General features: G+C 49.9%; 1 protein-coding gene across 19 annotated transcripts in view; it reads left to right on the top strand.

Moving 5' to 3' along the window:
- The window catches only part of SMARCA4 (SWI/SNF related BAF chromatin remodeling complex subunit ATPase 4), a 100305-nt gene that overhangs the window by 79639 nt on the left and 1403 nt on the right, over positions 1–19263 (top strand). For 10 of the 19 annotated variants that reach the window (XM_078360570.1, XM_035285434.3, XM_078360574.1 and 7 more), the window contains 5 exons: positions 809–1062; positions 15465–15573; positions 15972–16073; positions 17557–17689; positions 17849–17991. In XM_078360570.1, the coding sequence (XP_078216696.1) occupies positions 809–1062; positions 15465–15573; positions 15972–16073; positions 17557–17689; positions 17849–17991 (741 nt within the window). Of the gene's footprint in view, positions 1–798; positions 1063–15464; positions 15574–15971; positions 16074–17556; positions 17690–17848; positions 17992–19263 lie in introns of all 19 variants that reach the window. The other 9 variants (XM_078360571.1, XM_078360575.1, XM_078360578.1 and 6 more) reach the window with 3 other exon arrangements.

Below are 19263 nucleotides of genomic sequence, written 5' to 3' on the forward strand. Positions count from 1 at the left end.
AGGAGGCTGAGGCAGGAGTATTACGTGAACTCAGGAGGTGGAGGTTGCAGTGAGCTGAGATCACGCCACTGCACTCCAGCCTGGCAGCAGTTAAAGACTCTGTCTCTCAAAAAATAAAAATTCATGAAAAGAAGAAATAGATGGAGGCCAGGCATAGTGGCTCACACCTGTAATCCTAGCACTTTGGGGAGGCTAAGATGGGAGCGTTGCTTGAGACCAGGAGTTCAAGACCAGCCTGGGCAACATAATGAGATCCAGTAGCTACAAAAATTTTTTTTAATTCGCTGGGTGTAGTGAAGTGCCTGTAGGCTCAGCTACTTAGGAGGCTGAGGTGGAAGGATCTCTTGAGCCCTAGGAGTTCGAGGCTTCAGTGAGCTATGATGGTGCCACTGCACTCCAGCCTGGACGACAGAGCTAGACCCTGTCTCTAAAAATAAATAAATAAATAGATGGGGAGAGTGTGGAACAGATGTGTCAATAGCATCACCTCTGGGTGAAGGGATTTCAGGATCACATTCTTCCCTATGCAGAGAAGATATGTCTTTTTTTGGTCAAGAAATTCAACTGTTAGTTTTTTAAGAACAAGCTTGGGTGGGGTGCCTGCTGGGGGCAGTGCTGGTCTTTCACTGCAGCCCAAGGACCCTGCGAGAGTCCCAGTATGTGTTATGCCCTGAGCCAGCCATGCTGGAGGGAGAGCAGGTGCAGGGGCCCTCCTCCGTGTCCCAGCCCGGCCCCTGGGATTGCGTCGCGCCCTCTGCTTGTCGACCTGGGTGCTGGCTGTCCTATTTTACTACTATTGACCCTGAAGGCCATCGAGGAGGGCACGCTGGAGGAGATCGAAGAGGAGGTCCGGCAGAAGAAATCATCGCGGAAGCGCAAGCGAGACAGTGACGCCGGCTCCTCCACCCCGACCACCAGCACCCGCAGCCGTGACAAGGACGATGAGAGCAAGAAGCAGAAGAAGCGCGGGCGGCCTCCCGCTGAGAAGCTCTCCCCAAACCCGCCCAACCTCACCAAGAAGATGAAGAAGATTGTGGATGCCGTGATCAAGTACAAGGACAGGTAAGCGAGGAGGCAGGGTGGGTGGGGACCACGGGGGACCCTGTGGGAGCAGGCCTGGTCTCTGCATTCTGACCCTGCACACTCAGGCTGGGGGCCGCTCACTCTTTCACTCATTCACAAACACTGACTGAATCTCTGTGTCTTTGAGCCTGGCCCTGAGGAACATGCTTTCTGGAATGGAAGCACACATGTATTATCCGTGTTGAGAGGGAATGTCACATGGGGTCAGGAGGAGAGGCAGGGGTGTGGGTCTCAGGGAAGGGGACATTGGAGCAGAGCCTTGAGAGAGGGGAGGTTGGGAAGAGTCCACCAGCAGAGGCCACAGCAGGCAGAGAGGCTCTGCCAAAGCTGAGGCCCAGTGGCCTCAAGGGGAGAGGCAGGATGAGGGGATCCATGCTGCCTGTGCAGCCAGGGGGACAGGGACAAGAGTCTGGTGTGTCTAGAGCAGAGAAAGTGGCAGCCCTTTCCTGTCCTTGCACCCTTCCGGGATACCTGCGCCACCTCTGTGTTGCTGAGATGGTGGCCACACTCCTGCCGTCTGCTAGGCCCTGCTCTGGGCCTGGAGGCCCCTGTCCTCACAGGCATGTCCTGTATCCGAGGTAGCATTCGGTTCCAGCTGTGGCCACCGCCCAGTGATGGATCATAATGCATTGGTGGATCATGAGTGCCGCTTATATATTTTTTTATTCACTAATATTCTTTTCTTTGAGCCACAGTATATGAGTGCCATTTAAGAAAGGAATGGTTCTGAGTCGCTCCCCAGGGAGACATGTGCGCCTTCTAGCAGCTCAGGCAGGTCACAGAGCTGGGCAGGAGCCAGTGAGGGGTGCGAGGCCCGTGCCTGGCCTAGGACTGGCGCCGTCTTCCACTCCCCAAGGTCTTATTCCACTTCCTGGTACACACTGGCCAGTACAACTGGCCCCGTAATGGGAGGGTCGTACTGCTGGATTTTAAAGTAACAGTTTGCTGCTAGTCATGAAGCAGAGCATGGGGGAACTGTATCTGTCGGAGGGGGAAAGTGGTGGGAGCCCACGTGTATCCTTTGGAGAGAATCTTACCAAGCATGAAATTTTAGAGGATGGTAACAATTGTAGTACCTAAATTAATGGGTAAAAATTACCACATAAGACCAGGTGTGGTGGCTGTAATCCCAGCATTTTGGGAGGCTGAGGCAGGAGGATCGCTTGAGGTCAGGAGTTTGAGACTAGCCTGAGCAACATGGTGAAAACCCATCTTTACTAAAAATCCAAAAAAAAATTATCTGGGCATGATGGTGCGTGCCTGTAATCCCAGCTACTTGAGGCTGAAGCAGGAGAATCACTTGAACCCAGGAAGTGGAGGTTGCTGGGAGCCAAGATCACACCACCGCCTCCAGCCTGGGTGACAGAGGAAGACTCGGGATCTAAAAACAAAAAAAAGTACTGCTTAAAAAGGTTTTATTATTATTGAAGGAGAAGCAGATGATGAATGAAAGGAGACATATTCAAGTTCTGTGTTAGATTTGAAAATGTCATGTGTTGTCAGTATTGAGAAAAAATACTGACTCTGATTTACAAACCTAACCCTGAGGCTAAGTCCTCAAAGAGGAAAACAAGTGGAGGACTTAATTTACTTCAAATGCAGGTTACAGCTGGGGCAGTCACAAATGCCTGTTGTCCCTGCCACTCGGGAGGCTTAGGTGGGAAGACCACTTGAGCATAGCAGGTCCAAGCCATAGTGAGCCGTGATCACACAGCTGCACTCCAGCCTGGGTGACAGAGTGAGACCTTGTCTCTTAAAAAATAAAAAAAAATACAGAATACTTCTTTGCAATGCGGACCAGGCACAGTGGCTGATGCCTATAATCCCAGCACTTTGGGAGGCTGAGGTGGGCGGATCACTTGAGGTCAGGAGTTTGAGACCAGCCTGGCCAACATAGTGAAACTCCATCTCTACAAAATGTACAAAAAAAGGAATTAACCAGATGTGGCAATGTGTGCCTGTGGTCCCAGCTACTCGGGAGGCTGAGGCATGAGAATTGCTTGAATCCAGAAGGCAAAGGGTACAGTGAGCCAAGATGGCACCACTGCACTCCAGCCTGGGTGACCGATTGAGATTCTATCTCACACAAAAATCTGAATTTGCAAAAATGTAATGATGCTGACAGACCCTCCCCATGTTTTCTAATGAGATTCTTGCACGGGAAACTTAACATTATCAACATGAAGGAGATCCTTGAAGGGCAGTGGGGAAAGCATGGACATCTCTATCATGCTGGTCTCCTGGGTATCCACATAGAGAGGATGAGCCCTGACACCCCTCGCCCAACCCACACACACACCTTGCACTTGGATTCACATAACATGGACTGTGGATGTAAGAACATGAAAGGCAAAACAAAGTTCTAGAAGAAAGCATGGGAGAAAATCTTCATGAGTAGGCATCGATTTCTTCCACAGGAGCCAAAAGCCACTAACCACGAAGAATTGAGGAATTAGATTTCACTAAAATTAATAACATCTGTTTATTAATGGACACGCTAATAGAGACTGTAAAAACTACTCATAGATTCGGAAAAGAAAACGCAGTTTAAAGCTGGGCAAGAGGCAGAACAGGGCCCCAAATGGCTGTGAAAACAGACATAGTACTGCTACCTGGAAGAAGCCTGTATTTTGTTGAACGAAAGAAGCCAGACACTAAAGAGGACCTACTGTGTGCCTGCAGTTCTGTAAGGGTCAGAAGCTGATCCACAATGATGGCTGCTGAATGGTGCTTACTTGAGGGGGTAATTAGCAGGAAGCCGTACGAGGGCCTTCCAGGATATTGGGGCTATTTTCTCTATAGATCTGGAGATGTACATGATACGTACATTCACCAAGGTGTACACCTGCGATATGTATACTTGATTGCACTACACCTTAGTGTTGTTTTTTTTGGGGGTGGGGGGATTTTTTATTTTCTGGTCTTATTAATATACCTTGGTTTTTAAAAAGACAGAAACAGCATGCTCTACTTACTAAGACCCTGAATATTTTCAGAGAAAAAAATATGTCCAGTGTTAGTCCATTTGTTTTTAGTTGAGACGCGCATAAAAAGCCCTCTTAGGGTCACACTTAGTTGTGTATCATCTGACAGAGGAGGAAATGGCTCACCCAGGATGAATGACGCAATCAGTTAAAACCTTCAGCCAGGCACAGTGGTTCATGCCTATAGTCCCAGCACTTTAGAAGGCCAAGGTGGGTGGATCTCTTGAGTCCAGGAGTTCAAGACCAGCCTGGGCAGTGTGGCGAAACACCGTACTGCTTGATTTTAAGTTAACAGTTTGCTGTTAGTCATGAAGCAATCTAACAGAAATTAGGCTAATTAATACAAAATTGAGCCATGCATGTGGCGTGTGCCCATAGTCACTGCTACGTGGGAGGCTTAGGTGGGAGGATCACCTAATCTCGGTAAGTCGAGGCTGCAGTGCACCTTGGTCATGCCACTGTATTCCAGCCTGGGCAACTGGAGTGACACCCTGTCTCAGAAAAAAAAAAAGCAAAACAATAGAGGCCAGGCATGGTGGCTCATGCCTATAATCCCAATACTTTGGGAGGCGGAGGCAGAGGATCACTTGAGCCCAGGGCTTCAAGACCACCCTGGCCAACATAGTGAGATCCTGTCTCTATTTAAATAAACAGAGAGCCCCCCCACCCCAAATCCTAACTCTTACTGCTAAGTGACTACTTTATCGAAACTTTTATTTTAGGACATTGTGATTCTGGTAGAGATTTTGAGACCCACTTTGAAAAGAACACCAACATTTCAGTCACACAGCAATGCTCCTGTCTTATCTCACTCTGTGAGATAAGGGACCCATGTGACAGGATGTCTCAGTGGGGGATTTCATCTGTGTTTTCAGTTTAACATCACATCTTCCTGGAATGGATGGATTCTCAGGCAGGGCAATTGTCCATTAGACTGGGAGTAACGATGTTGTGATTACAAGTAGGACAACAAGGATGGCTGTTAAAGCCTCCTGAGTGCTGGAGGCTCAGCAGGCGCGGGTCTGTCCACTCAGGGGGATTGACTTGTGCAGGAAAACATCACACAGGGCACGTCAACTCAGGAAAGATAGTCGTTGAAAAGCTACCTCAGCTGGGTGCGGCAGTATTTGCAAGGCTGAGGTGTGTGGATCCCTTGAGACTAAGAGTATGAGACCAGCCTGGGCAAGCTAGGGAGACCCTCCCTATGCCCAAAATACAAAATTAGCCAGGCATGGTGGTGTGCCCTGTTGTCCCAGCTATGCAGGAAGCTGAGGCAGGAGGACCGCTTAAGCACAAGAGGTCAAGGCCACAGTGGGCTGTAATCACACCACTACACTCCAGGTAGGTGTCAGAGTGAGACCCTGAATCAAAAAAAGGAAAAGCCAAATGCAGTGGCTCACACCTGTAATCTGAGCAGTTTGAGAGACTGAGGCTTTAATAGCCATCCTTGTTGTCCTACTTGTAGATCACGAGGTCAGGAGTTCAAGACCAGCCTGGCCAAGATGGTGAAACCCCACGTCTACCTAAAATACAGAAAAATTAGCCGAGTGTGGTGGCGGGCGCCTGTCATCCTAGCTACTCTGGAGGCTGAGGCAGGAGAATTGCTTGAACCCGGGAGGTGGAGGTTGCAGTGAGCCAAGATCACTCCACTGCACTCCAGCCTCGGCAACAGAGTGAGACTCTGTCTCAAAATTTTTTTGAGAAAAAGAAAACAGTAGAGCTGCTTCTATTTAGCAGTAATTTTAAACATGATGTTTGGTTACAAAATTGACATGCTTAATGGATATTTCTGATATTCTTAACTAAATTTGAGGCTCTGAGGGAAAACAGCCTCAGGGTCTACCTTATTCCAGTTGGCGAAAAGTCCACACAGTCACCCTCAAGTGCGGTCAAGGACTCAGCAGCTGTTACGCTTGCAGCTATGATTTGTTACAGTTCAGGGCTACAGATGAAAATCAAGGCAAGAGGTGCGTGGGCCTCTTGGGAGGCCAAGACGGGTGGATCACTTGAGGTGTTGTTTCTGGTGACATTGACACAGAGTGGCTTTGACACATGTGGCCTTGACACTTGGAGAGAGTGTGCCCCAAATGCTTTGGCCACCAGCTGCCTATTGCTGTAAAGAACCCCGAGATTGCTATAAAGAGCAAGTGCCAACCAGAGATGCCTCCGTATCCAGAGTTTTATTTTTCATTTTTTGAGACAGAGTCTCAGTCTGTCACTCGGGCTGGAATACGGTGGTGCAGTCTCAGCTCACTGCAACCTCTGCCTCCTGGGTTGAAGTAATTCTCTTCCCTCAGCCTCCTGAGCAGCTGGGATTACAGGCTCACCTACCATGCCTGGCTAATCTTTGTATTTTTAGTAGAGGTGGGGTTTCACCATGTTGGCCAGGCTGGTCTCCCACTCCTGACCTGAGGTGATCTGCCTCAGCCTCCCAGACTGTTAGGATTACAGGGTTAGCCACCACACCCACCCTGTGTCCAGCGTTTTTACTGGGACTTGGTCACAAAGACAGCTGGCTGTTCATGTGGCTGACCTTCATCTCCACCCCCTCTGCAGGTTGAGGAGAGACTACATACCCCAAAACCCCACCTAGGACTGGTCCCAGACCCCACATAAACAAAGACACCAATTAGATGTGACATTCTAAGGGCTCAGAGATCAATTCCCAGGAGCCCTAGGCAAAAGCCAGACCTTACTGAAGTGAAGTTACTAATTTTTTTTCTTTTTTTTTTTAATAGAGATGAGGTGTCACCATGTTGGCCAGGCTGGTCTCGAACTCCTGACCTCAGGTGATCCACCCAGCTCAGCCTCCCAAAGTGATGGGATTACAGGCGTGAGCCACCGTGCCCAGCCACTAATTTTGTTTTTGCTTATCATTGGCTAGAAGTTACATTATCTTTTTTTTTTTTTTTTTAATTTTTTTAGTCCCTGCCCTCATGATGCTGATATTCTGGAAGGGAAGACTTAATTCACACAGTGAATTAAGTAAAATATACTGTTATTTGCTGGGGGGTAGGGAGTGCTGGGGTGGGGTGGTATTTTTTTTTTTTTTTTGAGAGAAAAAGAAGGGGAAAAAAAGAAAAAGAGGGAAAAAGGAATATTACTTCATTCCTAAAATGGGTTTCAATAATGGCTGATCAATATTTTGAGTGTTTAAAGTGGTTAATGCATATTTTATATGTTTAAAATGGAGACCTCTATTGTGTTTATTTGTTCTGGCTCTGAGTTCAAGTCCTGGATATCGTTATCAATTTGTTGTCTCGTTGAATCTAAATCTCATTATGTGTCTTATGTATCTGGGTGTTAAGATCTCTTATTGTTGCATTAATCCTTTTACCCTTGCATCCTTGTAGCTTTGAAATCTATTTTATTAAGTGTGAGAATTGCAACTCCTGCTTTTTATTTATTTTTGCTCTCCATTTGGTTGGTGAGTTTTTTTCCATCCCCTTGTTTTGAGTCTTTGTATATCTTTAGATATATTGTTAGATTTTGTGGATAATGTATATTTTGTGTGTTTAAAATGGAGAGCTCTATCAAGTTTATTTGTTCTGGATCTTAGTTCCAGTCCCGGATATCGTTATCAATTTTCTGTCTCGTTGAATCTAAATCTCATTATGGGTCTTATGTATCTGGGTGTTAAGATCTCTTATTATTACATTAATCCTTTTACCCTTGTATCCTTGTAGCTTTGAAATCTATTTTGTCAAATGTGAAAATTGCAACTCCTGCTTTTTATTTATTTATTTTTGCTCTCCATTTGGTTGGTACATTTTTTTTTTTTCCAACCCTTTATTTTGAGTCTATGTATATCTTTGGATATACCGTTAGATTTTGTCTGTATCTTTTGATTGGGAGATTTGGTCGATTTAAATTTAGGGTTGCTGCCGTTTGATATTAACTGGCTATTTTGTCCTTTCGTTGATAAAAATTCTTCTTTATGTTAATGCTCTTTACTTTTTGGTGTATTTTTAGAAAGGGTCATACTGGTTGTTCCTTTCTGTGTATAATGCTTCTTTTAGAAGTTCTTGTAAAGCAGGCCTGGTGGTAATAAAATCTCTGAGTACTTGCTTGTTCCTAAAAGATTTTATTTTTCCTTCAAATGTAAAGCTTAAATTGGCAGGATATGAAATTCTGGGCTGAAAGTTCTGTTGATTAAGTATATTGAATATTGGCCCCCACTCTCTTCTAGCTTGTAGGGTTTCCGTTGAGAGATCTGCTGTAAGCCTAATAGGCTTCCCTTTATGGGTAACTTGATCTTTCTCTCTGGCTGTCCTTAATATTTTCTCCTTCGTTTCGATCTTGGTGAATCTAACGATTATGTGCCTTGGGGTTGGTCTTCTTGAGGAATATCTTTGTGGTGGTCTCTGTATTGCCTGGGGTTGAATAGTGTCCTGCTTTGCTAAATTAGGAAAATTTTCCTGGATAATGTCCTGGAGAGTATTTTCCAGCTTGACTTCATTCTCTCCGTCACATTCAGGTACACCAATCAAGCGTATATTAGGTCTTTTCACATAGTCCCATATTTCTTGGAGACTTTGCTCATTCCTTTTTATCCTTTTTTCTCTATTCTTGTCTTGTTGTTTTGTTTCATTAAGTTGATCTTCGACCTCTGATACCCTTTCTTCTACTTGATCCATTTGGCTGTTTAAGCTTGTACATATTTCACTAAGTTCTCGTGTTGTATTTTTCAACTCCATTAAGTTCATTTGTATTTCTCTCTATATTGTCTATTCTTTTCAACATTTCATCGAACCTTTTTTCCAAGTTCTTAGTTTCTTTACATTGGGTTAGAACAAGTTCCTTTAACTCCCAGAAGTTTCTTATCATCCACCTTTTAAAGCCTACTTCAGATAATGGAACACAGTCCTTTTCCATCAGGGCTTGTTCGGTTGCTGATGAGTCCTTTTCCATCAGGGCTTGTTCCGTTGCTGATGGGTTCTGATTTTGAGTATACTCGGCCTTCTTAGGCTGTTTTTTTCCCTTCATTGTAGATGAACCGCCTTTATTTTTATTTTATCTTATTCCTGTTTTAGAGATGGAGTTTTACTCTTGTTGCCCAGGCTGGAGTGCAGTGGCACGACCTTGGCTCACTGCAGCCTCCGCCTCCCAGGTTCAAGTGATTCTCCTGCCTCAGCCTCCTGAGCAGCTGGGACTCCAGGTGTGTGCCACCACACACAGCTAATTTTTTGTATTTTTTAATAGAGACGGGAGTCTTACCATGTTGGCCAGACTGATCTCAAACTCCTGACCTCAGGTGATCTACCCCCCTTGGCCTTCCAAAATACTGGGATTACAGGTGGGAGCCACCACACCCAGCCTTAGAAGTTATATTCTTTGTGACACATCTGTCAGACCCCTGGAAGGTTCCATACCACTGACTGTGTGGCAGGCAGGTGGTGCTTATGTCACTTGACCCTTCCTTGGCCTCACGCAGCTGCACCAGGCTAAGAAGACCTTGAGTGGAATAACGTCAGACACGGCGGAACAGCTCACACTTTTTTGGAATAACGTCAGACACGGCGGAACAGCTCACACTTTTTTGGAATAACGTCAGACACGGCGGAACAGCTCACTTTTTTGTCTCCAACTTTCAATTGCTCCTTTCCAAGAAAAGAAAAGAAATTTCTTTTAACTGGAATTTTTTTTTTTTTTTTTGAGATGGAGTCTTGCTCTGTCATCCAGGCTGGAGTGCAGTGGCACACTCTCAGCTCCCTGCAACCTCCGCCTTCCAGATTCACGTGATTCTCCTGCCTCAGCCTCCCAACTAGCTGGGATTACAGGCATGTACCACCACCACACCTGGCTGGAATTTTTGTTTTCTAACTTGCCTTCTGGAATCCCCTAATTAGTTTAGCTCAGTTTGGGAAATTGAGTAAATATGTAGCCTGAAAAGAGATGAGTGTCTGTGTAGACCTGAGTTCTAACAATTCAAAGAGTTGTTACTCAAAAGACATTGTCCTCTGGATTAGGAGTCGGGAGCCTGCCTCACCGAGCTGGAGAGTAGTGTGCCCATGGCTGCAGGTGGGAGCCACATTGTCCCTCTAGGTGGCAACACCTGAGGATAGAAATGGATAAGCTGAGCACCCGCTGCGGTGTTGGGGCCAGACCCTTTTGGAGAGGCAGGGGCGCCCTTCCAGTCAGGTGGATCTTTTCGAGTACTGCCTTTGGTCGTTGGAGATACTCAGGACCCCCTAGCTTGTATTTTATACTGGCGGGATTGTGTTTGACCTGACCTCTGTGTTGACCTTATCATACGTGGACAGTTTTCTGGTCTGGGAATATTTTACTCTGTCCCTCTGCACTCAGATTCACAGCCACGAGGCCCTTCCTCCCAAGGCCCCGGAGTGTGGCACTGCCGGCCGTCACAGCCACAGTGCTTTCCATTGTGTACGCAGAGTGCAGTGACACACATGTCCTCCTCAGGGCTGCAGTGGGAACAGGCTGGAGTGCTCTGTGGTAACACGTGGGGAGTGCTGCCCTGGTGCTCCAGGGACTTGTGGTGGCTCTAGTGGGAAAAGCCACATAAGCAGAACAGGAGGTGTGAGCAGCGTCCCCTGGGAGGAGAGGACAGTACATGCAGAGGCTGGGAGGCCGGAGGGAGGTTGGGGGCTTGAGCAGGGCTGCGCCAGCACCATGGACCTCACAGGGGCCCTGGGCTGCTCACCTCGGCCAAGGGCGTTTCTCCTTAGTTTGAAATCTCCAACCATATTGAGGAACCTACCAAAAATCGAAACCAGAATGAAGAAACTAAGTTGCAAGTAGGAGATTTTACTTTAAAATCAGGTGCAGAAGTATTTGCTGTGGGCTCCGGGCTGGGTTTGGCCTTGTGGGGCTGTGCATTGCCTGTAAGTACCTTCTTTCCTGGGTTCTTTATAGCAGTTGGCAGTTGGTGGCTGAGGCATTTGGGGCACTCCCTCCAAGTGTCAAGGCCGCATGTGTGTCAGGGGCACCCCCCTTGGTATGCTTTGTAATGACTCGGAGAAGGGGATCTGCTGGAACACACAGTCTCAGGAGGCAGGTTGCAGAAGTGCACGCCGCCAGCCTACCTGCGAGAGTGAGGGCGGATGCTGCTACGCTGAAGACCCTGTGGGCCGGGTGCGGCGGCTAACACCTGTAATCCCAGCACCTTGGGAGGCCAAGGCAGGCGGATCGCTTGAACCCAGGAGTTCCAGACCAGCCTGGCCAACATGGCGAAATCCTGTTTCTACTAAAAATACAAAAATTAGCCAGGCGTGGTGGTGGGTGCCTGTAGTCCCAGCCACTCACGAGGTGGAGGTTGCAATGAGCCAAGATCACACCATTGAACTCCAGCCTGTGTTACAGAGTGAGACTCTGTCTCAAAGAAAAAGAAAATGCAGTCCATATCTTATCTCAGTGTTGATGAATGAAGTTCTGTTGGCATGCAGCCACAGCCCACCGATTTCTGCATTGTCTGTGTTCCTTTCAAGGAACAGCGGCAAAACTGAGCAGTTGCAACATACTTACACTGGGCTGAGCACAGTGACTCACACCTGTAATCCCAGCGCTTTGGGAGGCTGATGTGGGAGGATCCCTTGAGCCCAGGAGTTTGAGACCAGCCTGGGCAACATACTGAGACCCCATCTCTACCAAATATTTTTAAAATTAGCCAAGCGTTGTGGCATGTGCCTGTAGTCCTAGCTACTTGGGAGGCTGAGGCAGTAGGATCTCTTGAGCCCAGGAGTTGGAGGCTACAGTGAACTAGGAGGGTACCACTGCTCTCCAGCCTGGGTGACTGTAAGAGGAGAGAGAAAGGGCCGGAACGGTGGCTCACGCCTGTTATCCCAGCACTTTAGGAGGCTGAGGCGGGTAGATCACAAGGTCAGGAGTTTGAGATCTTCCTGGCTAACACAGTGAAACCCTGTCTCTACTAAAAATATAAAAATTAGCTGGACATGGTGGCATGTGCCTGTAATCCCAGCTACTCAGGAGGCTGAGGCAGGAGAATCCCTTAAACCCTGGAGGCGGAGGTTATAGTGAGCCGAGATCATGCCACTGCACTCCAGCCTGGCAACAGAGCAAGACTCCATCTCAGAAAAGATAGAAAAAAACAGTTCCTAGACTGGAGCAGGTGTTTGCAATAACGTGTCCAACAAAGGATGCCCCAGGGAGGGAAACGGGCAACAGATGGGAACAGGAGCTGTTTGGAAGAGTCTGTGAAACGGTGCTTGGCTTCTCTGCACAACAAGGAAACGTTCTTAGTGCCACATTGTGGAATGGCTGGAAGGACAAGGACTGCTCACACTGGCTCAGTATCTATCAAGCAGAGCATGTCCCCACCCTGTGACCCAGAGCTGCTTCTCCCAGATAAATTCCCAGGAGAACTGCAAACCAAACACGTGTTCCTGAGTGTGCACAGCCCACATGCCCAGCCGTGGGAACTGGGCATGGCTGGTGTGGGACCTGCTGCTGCACTTGGCAACAGGGACAGCAAGGAGGGCTCAGGCCAGGCCAGGCGTGGGGAGTCCCCTGTGTGCTTCAACATCACCAAGTTCAAGAAGCAGCCAACCTCGGCTCAGGGTCACCCCTAGGGGAAGCATGACAGGAGCAGATCTTTAGACTTGCACTTAAGTTCCCATGGAGGGACAGTCCCCTTTGTGGGGCCTGATATGAGCATGGGAGCAGAGGTGGGGGCTCTGACATCAGAGGTGAGTGGGTGCATATCCGGAGGACTCCGGGTTTCATTCCAACTGAGGGAGGCTGCAACATGTCCCTCTTTTTTTTTTTTTTTTTTTTTTTTTTTTTTTTTTGAGACGGAGTTTCACTCTTGTTACCCAGGCTGGAGTGCAATGGCGCGATCTCGGCTCACCGCAACCTCCGCCTCCTGGGTTCAGGCAATTCTCCTGCCTCAGCTTCCTGAGTAGCTGGGATTACAGGCATGCGCCACCATGCCCAGCTAATTTTTTGTATTTTAGTAGAGACGGGGTTTCACCATGTTGACCAGGATGGTCTCGATCTCTGGACCTCGTGATCCACCCGCCTCGGCCTCCCAAAGTGCTGGGATTACAGGCTTGAGCCACCGCGCCCGGCATACATGTCCCTCTTTAATATAGAGGTGAAGGAGGCCCTCGGCACCCCCCCTGCTGCAGCGAAGCTTGAGGACAGAGCCGTCAGGGCACAATGTACCAGAGCAGAATCCTGGGACAGGCGGCTGGGTGGTCTTTATTCATCGAGAATGAAATTTCTCCTAAGGTCCGGAAGGGGGCGCTCTTGCATCTTGGTTTTGTTTTTTATGTCAGCCAGGCTGGAGTGCAGTGACGCAATCTCAGCTCACTGCAACCCCTGCCGCCTGGATTCAAGTGATTCTCCTGCCACCACGCCCAGCTAATTTTTGTATTTTTAATAGAGACACGGTTTCACCATGTTGGACAGGCTGGTATTGAACCCCAGTCCTCATGATCCACCCACCTTGGCCTCTAGAAGTACCAGGATTACAGGCATGAGCCACTGCGCCCGGGGCACCTTGTTTTTTGCTGCCTGTAGCTGTTTCTCATTAGCCTGATGGAGGTGGGGGTTGAAGGTGGCAGGGTGCTATTATAAAGCCTTCTGCTGTATCACAGCCCTGGGGTCTCACTTCCTGCATAAGGAGCTGCCCTCCAGGGCAAGGGCCACAGTATGCAGCAAGCCCTCCATGGCCCCAGGGCAGGGCATTTCAAGCCAAGAGTCTGCACTGTTAGCTGCTGCTTGGAGAATTGAGTGTATCACAAGAATAGTTTTTTTTTTTTTCTCCACTGAAATAGAAACGGGCTTTTGCCACATTGCCCAGGGTGGTCTCAAACTCCTGGGCTCAAGCAGTCCTCCTGCTTTGGCCTTCCAGAGTGCTGAGATTTCAGGCATAGGCCACCGCACCCAGCCTACAACTGGCATTTCTAAAATAAAATTGCATGGTGCACTGCTTTTCACAGAGGAGACGATCGTGTTGGGGCCCCTGTGTCGCTCTTGCCTATGCTGTGTGTCCCTCTTCACAGCGTAGAGGCAGCTCTTGCTGTGCTTTACGGTGTAACAGGTATAAGGTGGATACGGCTATCATGAAGCGAGGGGAGAGCTGTTTGCTTAGAAATCCTGCGGAGAAGAGGATAGGACATGCCGGCTTAGGAGAGGGAAGAGGTAGGTACAGGCCTGCTCTGCCTGAGCTGCAGGTCGGACTCAAAGGGGATTCACGTCTTTCTCCAGGGCCACAGGGTGGCAGGTGCATCTGTAGAAAAGAACATGAGGAGGGCAGAGTGTGGTGGCTCATAATCCCAGCACTTAGGGAGGCCAAGGCGGGCGAATCACCTGAACTCAGTTTGAGAACAACCTGACCAACATGTAGAAACCCCGTCTACTAAAAATACAAGATTAACCTTGTATGGTGGCACAGGTCTGTAATCCCAGCTACTTAGAAGGCTGAGGCAGGAGAATCACTTGAATCCGGGAGGCGGAGGTTGCAGAGAGCCGAGATCAGACCATTGCAGTCCAGTCTGGGCAACAAGAGAACATAAGGAAAGAAGCGGTGCTGATGAGGCACCCGGAGTTGTCATGACCCAAGCTCAGCTCCCCCTTCCCATCAGTCCCATTGGCCACTTTCAGGCTTCATCTGCCTGCCCCTGCTTGGGGACATTCCCTGGCTAGGCCCTTCCTCTGGGCCAAAGCAGAGAGGAAAGTGCATTTGCCATGCATTCTCATTTTCCTAGCCTGCAGACTGGGCTCCATCAGAACAAGGTCAGCTCTCAGAGCTTCTCTCCCCACCCACCGTGTCCTCCTGAGCCACGCTCAGGTATGGGCATAACCTGGTAAGAGCTGGGAGCAGCAGGTGCATGAGGCCTGGCAGCATCTCACCACCACTTGCTGTGCTGAGTGCACCAGGGCATTTCCTGTGGGGCTGAGGGAGGAGTTAGATCAGTTTTCAGCGAGGACAGAGCAGAGATCCAGATGGATCCCAGGCCGGGTGCGGTGGCTCCTGCCTGTAATCCCAGCACCTTCAAAGGCTTAGGAGGGAGGATTGCTTGAGGCTAGAGGTTTGAGACCAGCCTTGGCAAAATAGTGAGACCCCCGTTTGTAAAAAAAAAAAAAAAAAAATTTCAGCTGTGTGTGATGGTCCTGGCTACTTAAGAGGCTGTGCTAGGAGCTCGCTTGAGCCCAGGGGCTTGAGGCTGCACTCCAGCCCAAGCAACAGAGCATGACCCTGTCTCAAAAACAAATGCACCACGGGCCTGTGTGTGTGGTTGTCTCCGGGGAACATTCCAGAAGCCACAGAAAGCAGGTATGCAAGAAATAGCTCCTGCGCCGAGTTTGAATTTCTCATCCTCTCTGTTCTCAGTGTGGGGTCCTGCTGAGGTGGGGTGAGGGGCCCCTGGGTGGGCGGGCCTGGAGGTGACGCCCGCTGGTTCTGCTTTGCAGCAGCAGTGGACGGCAGCTGAGTGAGGTCTTCATCCAGCTGCCCTCTCGAAAGGAGCTGCCCGAGTACTACGAGCTCATCCGCAAGCCCGTGGACTTCAAGAAGATCAAGGTAACCCTGATGTGCTTCTGCCCCGGGGGGAGTCTGATGCAGGGGCACCCCCATCTGAGTGTGGTGGTGTATGGGAATAATGACCAGAAACCACCTGGGCAGGGCCTTGGGCTACCTGGTTAGGGACCTGTTCATGGGCTTTTTGGGGTTCCTTTTGGGGGTTGGGAGTGTCCCAAGGGATGTCAGTGGGCCATTGGTTTTGGCTGCTCCTTCGAGGTCACACTCCCTCAAGTGCTGGGCCTTGGTCATGCCGTTCCTGTGTCTGGTGAGCTGGGGCTTCAGCCACATAACTCATAGGCATGAGGAATCCTAGCCCTCAGGGTTCCCAGCACGCAACAGGGCCTGCAGCAGGGGAGGCGGGGTCCAGAGGTGAGACCTGCTCTTCCCACCCCTTGCAGGAGCGCATCCGCAACCACAAGTACCGCAGCCTCAATGACCTGGAGAAGGACGTCATGCTGCTGTGCCAGAACGCGCAGACCTTCAACCTGGAGGGCTCCCTGGTAAGGGCACCGCTTGGGGGTGGGGATGGGCCACTCCCACAACTGGGCTTTGAACCAGCCCACCTCTCCGTCCCTTCTGAATTGACGGGTTAAAAACAATTCCCTGGCCAGGCGTGGTGGCTCACACCTGTAATCCCAGCACTTTGGGAGGCCAAGGCAGGTGGATCACCTGAAATTAGGAGTTCAAGACCAGCTTGGCCAACATGGTGAAACCCCATCTTTACTCAAAATACAAAAATTAGCTGGGCATGGTGGCAGGCACCTGTAATCACAACTGCTTGGGAGGCTGAGGCAGGAGAATCGCTCGAGTCCCAGAGGCGGAAGTTGCGGTGAGCCAAGGTCATGCTGTTGAACTCCAGCCTGGGCAACGAGAGTGAAACCCAGTCTCAAAACCAAAAAACCACCACCACCAAAAAGAACCACACAATTCCTGCAAGGTGTGGTGGTTCATGCCTGTAATCCCTGCACTTTGGGAGTCTGAGGCAGGAGGATCACATGAGACCAGGAGTTCAAGACCAGCCTGGGAAACATAGCAAGACCCTGTCTCAAAAAAATTTTTTTTAATTTCGAACAACTTGGGATATTTTAGTAATTACAAAAACCATGAGTATTTACTGAAGAAAATAAAGATAGGCACAACAGAAGAAGTAGACAGAGTCCTCTGTCTGTTGGAATTTTATTTAAATTCCTTGGGGCACACTGTCTTCAAAGGAACGCTATGGATGTGTTCTTGCCCGTGATGGAATTGACACACATACACAGCCTCAGCTTGGCAAAGTTCTCTTAGTGTGTTTGGGATCAATACCCCTCAGAAAAACAGATTTGATTTTGATGAATTTGGGGAAGATGCTGGCTTCCACACGGAGCTTGCATTTTTTTTTTTTTTTTTTACACGGAGTCTTACTCTGTCACCCATGCTGGAGTGATCTCAGCTCACTGCAACCTCAACCTCCTGGGTTCAAGTGATTCTCCTGCCTCAGCCTCCAGAGTAGCTGGGACTATAGACACCTGCCACCACACCCAGCTATTTTTGCATTTTTAGTAGAGATGGGGTTTTACCATCTCTACTAAATGGTAAGGATGCTTACCATTGGCCAGGAGGCTCTTGATCTCTTGACCTCCTAATCCTCCTGCCTGGGCTGGGATTACAGGCGTGGGCCACCTCGCCCAGCCCTAGGGGCATGCATTTCTAATGTTATTGCAGACCTTCTCCAGAAAGAGGAAGGCACCTGCAGCCAGTCCCAAACCAGTGTGCCTGAGCATTCATCCTGGAGCACTGCAGAAGCCTGTTGCTCTTTGGGGTACCTGTGCAGGACGATTATAGAGAGGGCCCTCCACCTTGGGTGGGCTGAAGCCCCAGCCCACTGAGACTCGTACTGGCCACTGATGAGCTGTCCAGGGGCAAAACAGGGCTGGTGCTGGGGCCAGGCAGGCAGCCCTCCCATCGGGCCCATCCACTCAAGCCCCTGGTGTCTCCACCCAGATCTATGAAGACTCCATCGTCCTGCAGTCAGTCTTCACCAGCGTAAGGCAGAAGATTGAGAAGGAGGATGACAGTGAAGGCGAGGAGAGTGAGGAGGAGGAAGAGGGCGAGGAGGAAGGCTCCGAATCTGAGTGTGAGTCCCTCGGGGGTTCAGGATGCCAGGGTTCACGCTGGTCTGAGAGCCCCCAAGGCCCCAGCTGTTCACAGCCCTCCCAGCTCCCAGATGCCCCTTGCTGTAGAGGTGCTGTGTTCCCAGAGCTCACAGCTCCCTTTTCCTTCTGGTCCCCTCCAGCTCGATCTGTCAAAGTGAAGATCAAGCTTGGCCGGAAGGAGAAGGCACAGGACCGGCTGAAGGGCAGCCGGCGGCGGCCGAGCCGAGGGTCCCGAGCCAAGCCGGTCGTAAGTGACGATGACAGTGAGGAGGAACAAGAGGAGGTGAGGCTGGGCCCCGGGGCAGGCGGGGCAGGTGGGGCAGGCAGGGCTGGCGGGCAGCAGGAGGCAGCCCAGGGCCCTGACGGGATGGCCCTACGGGGCAATACTCCCACTCTGCAGATGGGGAAACTGAGGCTTCACGTTCCATGGCTGGCCCGTGGTCACACAGCAAGTACGTGGCAGAGCTGCCACTTAAGCCCAGGCCTGTGTGACCCTAAAACCAGCTATCAATACCTGTGCATGTCTGGGGACTGGGGGACCTGAGGTCTCAGGATGGACAGGAGGTGGGCCTAGGGCACCAGCGTCTGGGGTGAGGCTGGGCAGGCCAGGGGTTGATTGGGGTCAGGTGGGAGGTGCCAGGATTGAGGACCCACCAGGCAGTGCCCCATCTCCTTAGTGGCACACAGTGGAAAGTTTCTGGGGGGGCAGTGGGGGAGCCTGAACAGATACATTTACTGGCTTTTTTTGAGACAGAGTCTCACTCTATTGCCAGGCTGGTATGCAGTGGCATCATTTCAGCTCACTGCAACCTGTACCTCCTGGCTTCAAGCGATTCTTCTGCCTCAGCTGTCACCCCAAGTAGCTGTGACTACAGGCACATACCACCACGCCCCATGATTTTTTTGTATTTTAGTAGAGATGGTGTTTCACCGTTTGGCCAGGATGGTCTCGATCTCCTGACCTTGTGATCCACCCGCCTCGGCCTCCTAAAGTGCTGGGATTACAGGTGTGAGCCACTGCGCTTAGCCCCCTTGCTAGCTATAAATAAGATACGTCGTCTTTGTCTCTGGCCCTTCCTGGCTATGGGACCTGGCAGGCCACTCTGCTTCTGAAAGCTTCAGCTTCCTCTTAGCAAACAAGGAGGCTGCGTGGATTATGGGGGCTGCCCCCGCTCGAGGCCTGGCTCCCACCAAAGCCTGATGAATGCCATTTGGTCATTACAGAAGTAGGAAATGTCTGTGCCTGGGAATTAGTCTGACAAAACAGGCACGTGACCTTTGAGGACATTCATGAAGTCCTCATGGGGAAGGGAGGCCCGTGTGTCAGACAGGAGGGTCTGGGCTGTAGTGGCATCTCTCTTGCCCAACCCAGAACAGCGTGTTTTATGGCCCATGCCAGGCTTAAAAAGGCTTTATGAGGCCGGGCATGGTGGCTCACGCCTATAATCCCAGCACTTTGGGAGGCTGAGGCGGGTGGATCACAAGGTCAAGAGATCGAGACCATCCTGGTCAACAAGGTGAAACCCCGTCTCTACTAAAAATACAAAAATTAGCT

The sequence above is a fragment of the Callithrix jacchus genome, chromosome 22 (assembly GCF_049354715.1).
Source record: "Callithrix jacchus isolate 240 chromosome 22, calJac240_pri, whole genome shotgun sequence".
NCBI lineage: Eukaryota > Metazoa > Chordata > Mammalia > Primates > Cebidae > Callithrix > Callithrix jacchus.